Source organism: Dipodomys ordii, unplaced genomic scaffold, assembly GCF_000151885.1.
Source record: "Dipodomys ordii isolate 6190 unplaced genomic scaffold, Dord_2.0 Scaffold2, whole genome shotgun sequence".
In the NCBI taxonomy this organism is placed as follows: Eukaryota; Metazoa; Chordata; class Mammalia; order Rodentia; family Heteromyidae; genus Dipodomys; species Dipodomys ordii.
This window is the reverse complement of record NW_012267218.1, coordinates 27,090,730-27,102,355: the sequence shown is the minus strand read 5'-3', so window position 1 is coordinate 27,102,355 and position 11,626 is coordinate 27,090,730. Positions and strand designations below refer to the sequence as shown.

At 48.6% G+C, this 11,626-nt stretch overlaps 1 protein-coding gene across 1 annotated transcript in view; it reads left to right on the top strand.

Annotated features, from left to right (window-relative positions):
* Plekhd1 (pleckstrin homology domain containing, family D (with coiled-coil domains) member 1) overlaps window positions 1–10,897 on the top strand; it is a 29,444-nt gene extending 18,547 nt beyond the window's left edge. The window contains exons 7-13 of the mRNA XM_013014435.1: window positions 4,188–4,282; window positions 5,747–5,840; window positions 7,566–7,744; window positions 8,245–8,377; window positions 8,765–8,909; window positions 9,309–9,458; window positions 9,791–10,897. Coding sequence (XP_012869889.1) covers window positions 4,188–4,282; window positions 5,747–5,840; window positions 7,566–7,744; window positions 8,245–8,377; window positions 8,765–8,909; window positions 9,309–9,458; window positions 9,791–9,960 — 966 coding nt within the window. The 3' untranslated portion in view covers window positions 9,961–10,897. The remainder of the gene's footprint in view (window positions 1–4,187; window positions 4,283–5,746; window positions 5,841–7,565; window positions 7,745–8,244; window positions 8,378–8,764; window positions 8,910–9,308; window positions 9,459–9,790) is intronic.
* The last annotated feature ends 729 nt before the right edge of the window (window positions 10,898–11,626 follow it).

Here is an 11,626-nt window from a genome sequence, read left to right as displayed (position 1 = left end):
GGACAGCGCCCAGGCCCAGAGTTCAGGCCCCACGACTGGACCCCCCCGCAAAAAAAAAAAGAATATCAGGGATAGTGCCTAGACACTGAGTTCAAGCCCCAGGACTGGCAAAAATAATACTTTGTTATGGACTTTTGCAACTATGCTCATCAATGATGCTGGTCTATAGTATGTAGTGTTTCTATAATGTCTTTGTTGAATTTTAGCATTAGTGTAATGCTGGAAATGAGTTAGAAAATACTGCCCTTTCTTTTTTTGGAGATACTGAAGTTTGAGCTCAGGGACTCAAACCTGCTTGGCTAGTGCTTTGCCACTTGAATCATACCTTTAATGTTGCTTTTTGCTGGTTATTTTGAAGATAAGGTCTCATGGACTTCCCTGCCTGGGCTGACTTTGAACCATGATCCACTGGATCTCAGCCTTCTGAGCAGCTAGGATGACAGGAGTGCGCTACCAGTATCTGGTTCTTCTGCTTTAAATTCTAGAATAGATTGTAGATCAAGACAGGATGTTGAAACAAAGTTTACAACTTTGTAGGGGTGGGGTGGGGGGAATGGAGGAGTTGGGGAGGTGGGGAGGAAAGGGATGGTAGGGGAAAAATAAAGGAGGGTGTAACAATGCTCCATAGGAAATGGACTCATTACCTTGCTCGTGTAACTGTAACCCCTCTGTATAGTATCTTTACAATAAAATATATATTAAGAACAAAAAAAGAGATTGTAGAGAATTGGAATAATTTTTTCCCTTAAATGTTTGGTGGAATTCACCTGGGAACCTACCTGCGCCTGGTTAACTATCGATTTAATTTCTTTAATAGACTTAGGTCTATTAAAGGATTAGAATCTGCCAAGCCACTTATCTCACTTTCTTGCTCTAGTTTACACAGCTATTAGGTCTCGCCTGGACTAGTACAGTGGCCTCCCATCTGGGCCTCCCCTTTCTGGACCCTCTTCATCCATTTCTTCACACTGAAGCCAGATTCACTGTTTACAGTTGAAATTAGAACTCCATACTAGTGGCTCACATTTCTAATCCTACCTACTCAGGAAGCAGAGACTTGATCTCAGTTCAAAGCCTGCACAGGCAGAAAAGTCTGTGAGACTCCTATCTTCGATTAACCAGCAAAAAGCCAGAAATAGAGATACTAGCTCCAGCCTTGAGTGAAAACATCCAGTGAAAGCTCAGAGCCTTGAGTGCGAGCCCTAGTACCAGCACAAACAAAATTGAAATTAGATGATGTTCCCCCTTTTCTTCCCCTGCTTTCTACTCAAAACTTTCATTGCTTTTTTTTTTTTTTTTTTGCTCAGGAAGAAAAATGAAAATCTGCATCATAGCCCCGGGGCCTACATGGTCTGTACTCTGTCAATCCCTCTAACTCTTTCTCATCATATGTGCTTTTACTATGGGTCCAGCCTTATGGCCTGCCTGTCTTCCTATTTATTTAGCTTTGTCTGTGAGTTCCAGAATCAGATGATTTTCCCTCCCCCCTCATCTCCTCTACTCTTCTGTCCATCCAGGACAGCTTTACATAAAGTTGGTTCCTGCCTTATTATGTATCTTGTTTTGTAATGCTATTCTAATATGTCTGATTGTTTTAGTAATAACTGATTCCTGAATTTGATCAAAAATCCCAGTCTGGGGGCTGGGAATGTGGCCTAGTGGTATAGTGTTTGCCTAGCATGCATGAAGCCCTGGGTTCCATTCCTCAGTACACATAAACAGAAAAAGCCAGAAATGGCACTGTGGCTCAAGTAGTAGAGTGCTAGCATTGAGCAAATGAAGCTTAGGTACAGTGCCCAGGCCCTGAGTTCAAGCCCCAGGACTAGCAAAAAAAAATGCCAGTCTCATTATATATATATAAAAGATAATAAGCCCCAAGACAGTAACTTTGTATCCTCAATAAATTTGTGTAGCGTAAATGAATAGGATAAAATATAAAGGAAAACATTTCACTGGGGCTTTTCCTAGAATTGGATTGAGCCTGCAAATTACTTGTGAAGAATCTTTACTGAATGAAGTCTTCCTAATCAGGAGCCCGTCAGTACTTTCTTTTCAAGAGCATAATTAGTTTTATTGAGAACTCAAAATCATGTCCAGTGAAGCATGGCAAACAGGAATTGTTTGGCTTGGAAGACAAGAAACTGGGGAATGGAACAGCTCTTTTAAACACTGGAAAGGAAAAGACTTTAGGTTTGTTCTGTGGCCCCCATGGGAAGAGACTGGACTCAGTAAAGAAAATTGGAAGGTAGATTGTGTCTCTAATTCTTTGTGGAAGGAACTACTCCCTTTCCCTATATGTGCTGGAACCACCAAGCATTGGCCAGGCATTTGCTGCCCTCTTAGCTTTGCCAGTCTAGGATTGTCTAAGAGTTGTCTGCTAGCTCTTTGTTTTCGGACTGTGGGGGCTAAGTCACAGAGAAAGGACAAGAAGTAAAGGTGATGCTGAAATGAGGGAGAGTTTGGGGCAAGGATAGAGGTGGTTTAAACAATTAGGGCCCAGGAGGTAGGGGCAGAGGGAGAGATGGGACATGCTGCATAAATGGTTTGTGCCTCATCAGAACCTGCAAAGAATTCAACCGAATCTTCCATCACCATCCATTAATGCTTTTGTATTTGTGGCTTTCAGAACATCCAGCATTCAGCCTGGCAGGGGGTGGAGCTTGTAAAAAAGAGCTTTTCTGTCAGATTGCTCAAGGGTGAAATGGGATGTCTTACCAAAGGAGCAAATTTCCTTTGGTAAGAACTACTCAAGCAGAGCTGGACCATTTCTGGCAGGAAACTCAGAGGGAGATTCAAGCATCTGATGGATAATGAATTGCTTTTAAAATTGCTTTGACCCTGGTGGGCTGTGGTTCATGGGTACCCATTTCTCAGCAAATACTGCCTGGACACAGCTCTGCCTGTGAATTTGTGTAAAGTATCTTATGCCTATGATTCTATAGGTTCATGCCTATAATCTTAGAAGGTTAGATTGGGAGGACTGTAGTTCCAGACCAGACTGGGCAGAAAGTTTTCAGAATCCCATCTCAATAAACAAACTAGGCATGGTGGGACACATCTGTTACTCCAGCTACCCTAAGTGTAAATAGGAAGATCATGGTTCAGGCCTACCAGGCCAGAAACCAGAGACCCGATTAAAAAAAAATCACTAGAGGGCTGGGAAGGTGGCTCAGTGGTAGAGCGCTTGCCTTGCATGCCTGAGGCCCTGGGTTTGATTCCTCAGCACCACATAAGCAAAAAGAAAAAAGCCGGAAGTGGTGCTGTGGCTCAAGTGGTAGAGCGCTAGCCTTGAGCTGAAGAGCTGAGGGACAGCGCCCAGGCCCAGAGTTCAGACCCCACGACCGGACCCCCCCAAAAAAAATCACTAGAGCTTAAAAGGGCTAGGGTGTGACTTAAATGATAGAGCTGCCTAGCAGAGTGGTCTTCACATCTGCCATAGGACCTGTGTCCTGATCATTTTCAAGTCCTGCTTAAATTGCTGTTTTGGTTTTTGGTTTTTGGTCAGTCCTGGGACTTGAACTCAGGGCTTGGGCACTGTCCTTGAGCCTTTTTGTGCTCAAGGCTAGTGCTCTACCACTTGAGCCACAGTACCACTTCTGGCTTTTTCTGAGTTATTGGAGATAGGAGTTTCATGGCCTTTCCTGCCTGGGCTGGCTTCAAACCTCAATTCTCAGCCTCCTGAGTAGCTAGGATTATAGGTGTTAGCCACCAGCAGCTGGATTTAGTTTGTTGTTTTGCTGTTGTTGTTTTTATTTTATTTTTTGTTGGTCTTGGGGCCTGAACTCTGGGCCTGGGCTCTGTCCCTCAGCTCTTCACCTCAAGGCTAGCACTCTACCACTTGAGCCACAGTGCCACTTCCTGTTTTTTTCTGCTTATGTGGTGCTGAAGAATCGAACCCAGGGCCTCATGCATGCAAGACAATCACTCTACCACTGAGTCACCTTCCCTAGTTTGCTAGTTTGCTGTTTTAAGAGGCTGAGTTCATCCCAGACTTGGGGTTGGTTGAGATTGCATGTCTCTGAGTGGGGCCAGGACTCCTCAGTCATTAATTCAAATCTTGCTGAGCCACATTTGGCCATATTGAGCCAAATCGCAGAGGGTCTCCTTGATTAGTAGGGAGCCCCCAACTTCAGTAAACTCTCCTCCCTCCCCCCATAACTCTTCTCTTCATCTCTGGTTGTCTGCAGGAGCTTGAACGCCTGAACCAGGTGCTAGAGGCTGAGAAGCAGCAGTTTGAGGAGGTGGTGCAGGAGCTGAGAGTGGAGCAGGAGCAGATCAAGAGGTGGTGGTGGGCCCTGGGAGGGGTCCCGGAGGGGTGCCCAGCACAGGGCATGCAGAGCAGTGTTCAGCCAGGTCTGGAGAGGCCTCCACCCAGGAGATAGCTCTTATGGCTTTGTCTCCCCTCCCAATGGTTCAGGCCTCTGTATACTCCAAGGAAGCGGTAGACACACAGTATCTCACCCCCAGCAATGAGCTATTTCTACTCATTGATAATTATCCTCTTGCAGTGTGGGGGAACTGGAACATGGAGGTATGGGCAAGTGTAGACTGACCGGGACACAGCAGCTAGTCCCTCCTATCTTCATGCTCAAGTCAGGAGCAAGCTGGCCTGGCCTAGAGATGCTGACAGCCTCAACCCCCAACATGCTCTGCCTCATCTGCAGAGCCAATCCTTTCCCTTTTGGGCTGAGGATACCACTTGGGATCTTGGGTCCCCTGTCACTGTTTGCAAACATACATACACATTATAATCACAAGATGAATTATAATTACACAAAGCTAAGGCACCGAAATGTATAGCTTTAAAAAGTATCAGGTAGAGAAAGCCTCTTATGCCTATAATCTTACAGGTTTATGCTTGTAATTGAAACTACTCTGAGGCTGAGATTGGGAGCACTGTGGTTGGAGGCCAGACTGTGCAAGAAAGATTTCAAAATCCATCTCAACAAACAAGCTAGGCATGATGGAAACTCGCTTCAGCCACGCCTGCTAAAATTGGAACAATGCAGAGAGATTAGCATTGCCTTTGTGCAAGGATGACATGCAAATTCATGAAGTGTTCCACATTGTTTTAAAAAGCGGAGGGGGACCCCTGGTGATTAGATGTATTCTATCCAGGAATTTGGAGGCTACTACATTGGCCACCAGTGGTCATTATTATCCTCACCATCATCACTGACCATCAGTAACAGCCCAAGTAAAAATTGATCTTGCAAATAAATAAGTTCCCTTCCTTGAGATCTTGCCATCTTGGCTGAGAAAACTAGACTTGCACCCAGAGACATTTAACACAATTCTATATATAGTTGAGGCTAGGAGGTAGTGTAGATTTCCTGTGTCATAAGAATTAAGACACATGCATGACCCTGTGGGATGAATGGAACTAGCCCTTGAAGAGTGAAAGGTTTTGAGAAATGGGCATAAGAGCGTGGATTTTAGTAGATGCTGTCTTGGACAACAGGTGTGGCTGGGCCCTTGTAGGTACCACCTTGTAGGTATGGAATGTCCCATAGATACAGGGGAGAGGGGTATGACATGAACTTATCCCACCTGACAGGTGTGTGAGCACCTGGAACAAATGACTCCAACCTCCTTGGTGGCTTTCCTTTCAGCCCTGGACCTGCAGCTGTTTGGAAGAGGGGGGAGTCTGGAGGTATAGAGGGCTGTCACCAAGGAGAGGCAGCAGTCTGTGCGCAGGGTTGGTGGGGAGAGGTGGGCATTGCTATACAGCCCTCTGTTCTCACAGGGAGCTGGAGCTCACGGCCAGATGCCTCAAGGGTGTGGAACAAGAGAAAAAGGAGCTGAGGCACCTCACAGAGTCCTTGCAGCAGACGCTGGAGGTGAGGGGCTGCTGGTGGGCTGGTGGTTGGGCTCCCACAATTCTAGTTTTTCCAAGTGCTTCCCAGTGGGGTTCCTGCAAGGGGGAGGGAAGAGATGCTAATCTAAAAGATCTCTGTGGATGACTGGCAACTACAGCTGATATGGAGGCCAAAGCAGGAACTGTTTGTTCCCCTACCCAGAGGGCAAATTCCAGCCGGCCCTGGCCATGACCATGGCCTCAGGAAACCAACTTTCTCTGGTGCCAGTATTTTTATAGAAGATGGAGAATCGATTAGGGTGGGCAGTGGAGTCACACACCACATCCTTCTTGTGGCTCATTCGCCCAAGTGCTTCTGGGTAAAATCGAGCATGAAAGTAACTGCCAAATCATTTTTGTCTGATACCACAAGAAACTGAAGGGAGAAGGGTGTGGCATGAATCAAGGACAAAGTACCCACTCCTTAGCATGATGTGTAAGTGCTAATTCTAGCCTTAGCAGGTCCTTCCCTGCTAGCCCTCCTCCCCCACCTACAAAAAGATACATCAAACTGGGCTCTAACCACTGAGCTTGTGTGCCACAGAGATGACTTCTCTTGTTCCCCATACCTTTCCTCAGACCATTTTTTTGTTTTCTTGTTTTTGTTTTTTGTCAGTTATGGGGTTTAAACTCTGGGCCTGGACACTGTCCCTCAGCTCTTCAGCTCAAGGCTAGCGCTCTACCACTTGAGCCACAGCACCACTTCTGGCTTTTTCTGCTTTTGTGGTGCTGAGGAATCGAACCCAGGGCCTCATGCATGCAAGACAATCACTCTACCACTGAGCCACCTTCCAGGCCCCTCAGACTATTTTTTTATATAGCATGTCCTTTCCATCTCTCCTCTGCATGGAGAACTCCTACTCATTCTTTGAAGACTGTCTCAAATCTCTTCTCTCTCTCTTTTTAAAACCTCCTTCATCCTCCTTGTTAACCCAAGCCCCTTCTGCTAGCACTCACCCATGGATAGAGTCTATTTCCATCTCCCTCCCCTCAAATATATATATATATATATATATATGTATATATATATATATATATATATATATATATATATTTTTTTTTAGTCAAGCTTCCCTAATTCTTCTAGGCAGGTATTTGCTCTGAACTCTGGGCTCATACAGCATTTTGCACCTCTGTGTTGTGTTTTCCCAATTGTGCATTTCATTCTATCATGTCTTCATGGTCTCTCCAAACCAAGGCCTGGTGTGTAACCACCATGGGGGTTTAGTGAATTCACGAGCGGCCTTGACGGTTGCCATGGTTTCCAGTCTCCCTTAACTGATTGGTGGCTTTGTGGTGCATTTGTTTATTTTTCCCTGCTTCTCATCATGGACGGTTGCAACTCTGTGTAGTATAAGATCCCAGTGGATGTAAGAATCTAAATCTGCTCTTAGTTTGGTTCTGTTGGATGTTTTATCACGTGAACAGATGGAACCCCAGAAGATCATGGAGCTTTTGGGCCTTGGGACCTGGTTCTAATAGGTACCGTCTCTACTAGTAGCCATATTGGGCCCTACCTTGGTTCCCTTGGTTGAGGAGTAAACTTGCCTTGTTGTATGAAGGGAGATATCTTGGAATGAGACATCATCTCAAGGTGTCCTTCAAAGAGGACTGAGAGAGGAGAGGGTTATTCCCTGGAATTGAAAAGCTGGTAAGCAGCCATGTTAGAAACTGAGCTCCTTCTCTTCTTTCCCTACTTCTGTATTAGGAACTCTCCATGGAAAAGAAGAAAACCCTTGAAATGCTAGAGGAGGACAAGAACCAGCCACAGTCCCTGGCCAGTCAGAGTGAGCAGCCACCTGCCAGTGGGGGTCTCCATAGCAACCTACGGCAGATCGAGGAGCGGATGCAGCAGCTGTTGGCAGAGAAGCACCTTGCAGAGAAGCGGTGAGACACCTGGGTCCTCCAGTGGCTTGGAATCTAGGAACTTTCTTCAAGCTGGACTCGAGTTCTAGCTGGTACTGAGCAGAGGGGCCACTTACTTCCTGTTGTCTAGGATTGTTTTCCCAGCAGGTTTTGCTCCCCAATGCTGACTTGATGATTCATTGTCTCTTGAAATGGTGAATCCTACAGAGCATCACTGTATGCTCAGAACTGTGTTTGTGGCCAGGTAGGCAGGTTCCCTTGGCCTCCTATCTCTGAGGAAACAGTCTTCGAGGGCTGATAGGGCTTTCTTAAGGTCACAGAACTGACCCGCCCTAGACCCAAGGCTCCAGTCTGATGCCTCTAAGCCTAGGATTTCCATTATTGAACCAGGTCATTCCTCTCTTCACCTTGAGTGGCTGGACCCAGAAAGTCCTGGGAGTTCAGAGTGTCTCCAGCCAGGTCTCGGAGGGATGACCCCCTTTGGTGCATGCACATTGAGTAAGGTCCTCTCTTGCTGGCAGGATGAAGGAGAATGAAGAGCGTTCACGGGCCCTGGAGGAGGAGCGGGAATTCTACTCCAGCCAGTCTCAGGCACTGCAGAACTCGCTGCAGGAGCTGACAGCAGAGAAACAGCAGGCTGAGCGGGAGCTTAAGGTGAGCTCAAGGGCCCTTCCTCTTTCTTGGGGTTCCTGTCTGGTGTTGCCCAGTACAGGCTAGCTACCAGAATACTCTGCAACCTGACCAGCAGTCCAGATGTGGGAATGACACCACCATGAGGGAAAAGACACTGCCATATCATTAATAAATACCTCCTCTTGGGAGTAGGGACCACGCCCAGACTACCTGGGTTGGGGGTGAGAGATAGAAGCATGATGTGGAAATTTCCATTTGAGCCCATTGAGCCAGGAGTGATGAGGGAAGGCTTCTAGAGAGATGATAACTGCTTCCTAGCCCTCTCTTTCTCTCTCTCCCTCCTCCCTCCACCCCCCCTCCTGTCTCTGTCTCTGTCTCTGTCTCTCTGTCTCACTTGCCTCTGTCCAGGCTGAGGTCAAGGTCCGCATGGACCTGGAGCGGCGTCTGCGGGAGGCCGAGGGGGCCTTGCAGAGCCTGGAACAAGGGCTCAACTCCAAGGTGCGAAACAAGGAGAAGGAGGAGAGGATGCGGGCTGATGTGAGCCATCTGAAAAGTGAGTCCTCCCTCTGTGGACTGGCCTCCAGCCACGCAGCCACGGCAGCTTCCAGGCCCCGTGGAGGCCTGCTTATTTATAAGTTTGGTCATTTGTGGGGTTTCTTCTACAGCTGCTCACCTCCAGGGTTCCCTTGGGCACTGCTGCCATTTGGAATTTTTAAAAGCTCAAACTGAGCTCTGTTCTCAGCAGACCTGCCCATGAGCTAGCAACAGATTTTGGTATAAGGGATGGGGGAAGCTCTGTCCCCTGCTGGCAGCAATGGTCTCAAAGGGATGGGACCAACATATTTCCCCCTCAATCCCTTTATCCCTCCCCCATCCCTGGGAAGGGAAGGGAAGAAGGGGCTGAGGGAAGGAAGTCGCCAGCTTGACCCATCTGATCTTGCCTCCACCACAGGGTTCTTTGAGGAGTGTATCCGAAACGCAGAGCTGGAGGCCAAGATGCCTGTCATCATGAAGAATTCGGTGTACATCCACAAGGCTGCCACTCGCCGCATCAAGAGCTGCCGCTTCCACCGGCGTCGGTCTAGCACCTCCTGGAATGACAGTGAGTGTGCTCAGCGGCTGCCAGCCTCATGGATCTGGTGGGCACCAGTTATTAGTCACAAGGCAGGAAGAGGGCAGGGTGGGGGACAAGCAAGGCTGGCCCCGCTCTGGGGTTAAACTGGACCGGTTGGCTCTACCAACCTAAGGTAAATTCTTGTACCCTGTGTCTCTTGCAGGATTGTGGAAACCCACAGTTAGGAAGGGCTGGGAGAAGCTCAGTGGTCCATGGGGCTGAGCGGGGGGGGGGGGGGGGGGGCGCTGGGAGGGGGGCCAGGGTCAGGACCATGGTGGAGGGAGGGCTATTCCCGAGGTGATTGGGCCCTATCTCCCCAGTGAAGCCATCCCAGTCCTTCATGACCTCCCAGCTGGAGGCCAACAACATAGAAGAGCTGAAGGAGGTGGCCAAGAGGCTCAGCCGAGACCAGCGCTTCCGGGAATCCATCTATCACATCATGGCTACCCAGCCTGGAGCATCCTCAGCGCTTCCCCGGGGCGGAAAGTGATAACACTACCTTGTCCCCTCCACTGCCTCCTCTCTTTCTCTGTTGTGGTGGTCTGACGCCACCTGAGGTCCAGTCTCACCCTTAAAGAACAGGGGTGCTACCTTCCCTTGGTTGCATTCCACACTCTGCCCTTGGTTCTACACCAGGTCCAGGCAGGCCCATGCTGGACACCTCCTGCCTGTCATGGTGAGGTGATGAAGAGGCCTAGCTGTGTGTGGTTTTTGTTGGTCAGGAAGTAAGGTAGGGCCTAAAGACCACAGCCTCATTCATTGGTGCCCACTTCTCCCTTCTATGACTCTCCTGCTGTGCCCCTAATCCTCTTGTTTGATGAAGAGTCTCACCTCCCCATGGCAGGCCTCTCTTCCCTATCTAACTCTTCCCCAGGCTTTCCTGACCCCCTCAGCCAAGGCCCCTCACATTCCCCATTCTGGAGGAGAGAAGAGAAGACTCTAGAATAGCAGCCCCAGGCATATGGCATCTTGCGTAGTTAAATCGGCTGTGGGACCACTTGTGGGCTCCCTGGCTGCCTCTGCTGAGCTTACTTTCTGCAGTGCAGCACTCTGAGCCGGCGTAGACCCCACCACATCCCTCTCAGGCTCTGACCGGAAGCTAGGGATAGCGCCAATATTGAAGGCTGTTCTAGAAGACACAGCAAAGCTCAGCAGTGGAAGGAGGAGGCCCGGGCTCCTGTGTTATCTACAGCCAGGCATTATCTCCAGCTGTCTCTGGCTGCAGTGACCCTGCTCGTTGTGAGAACATAGATGTCTCCCTCCTGCTCAACCACCTTGCTGCCTCCTCTCAACACAGATACTTCATCCACTCAAGCCACGAACCCAGCTACATGGGGAACTTGGGCATTGGTTGGCTGTGTGTCATTAGACCACCAATCTGAAGCTGGGCACCTGTGGCTCTCGCCTGTAATCCTAGCTACTCAAGAGACTGAGATCTGAGGATCACAGTTCAATACTAGTCTGGGCAGGAAAGTCTGTGAGACTCTTATCTCCAATGAACCACCAGAAAACCGGAAGTGGGGCTGTGGCTCAAGGGATAGAGTGCTAGCCTTGAGCTGAAGAGCTGAGGGACAGCACCCCGGCCCAGAGTTCAAGCCCCCACCAGTCAAAACAACAACAACAAAAAAAACCCCACCAATCTGAAGCTCTTATGGGAAAGCACCAACTTTCAGGAGGCTGAGAACTGGCACCCATATCTCCCTAGCCCTCTGGGCCCACCCTTCAAGGCTGCCTGTGTCTGTCCGTGTTTCAGCCAACAGGGGGTTTGGCACTGGGGACATTAATGGTTCCCATCTTCTGCTGCTTAGAAAACCATGATGTCCTGAGGGATGGGCAGATAGCTTCAGGGACAGCAGACAGCAAGTCCCTAGGAAGCTCAGCATATTTGCTTCTCTGCTGCTCAACTAGCAAAAGCCAGGTGGGCTGCACACTGACAGTCCCTTCTCAGTGGGTGCACATGAACTTCCATGGCTTCAGTGTGTCCAGAGGGTCTTGTAGGGAGGGTGTAATGTGCAATGCGTCTGAGTGTAAATGTAAAAGCTTTAAATACGTATAACCCAAACCTGGAACTTGTTTATCTAATATGTGTGTAGAATGAACTTTGCAAAGAGGAGGAATATTAATAAGCCAAGAGGACTGGTTTCATCTGTCTGTAA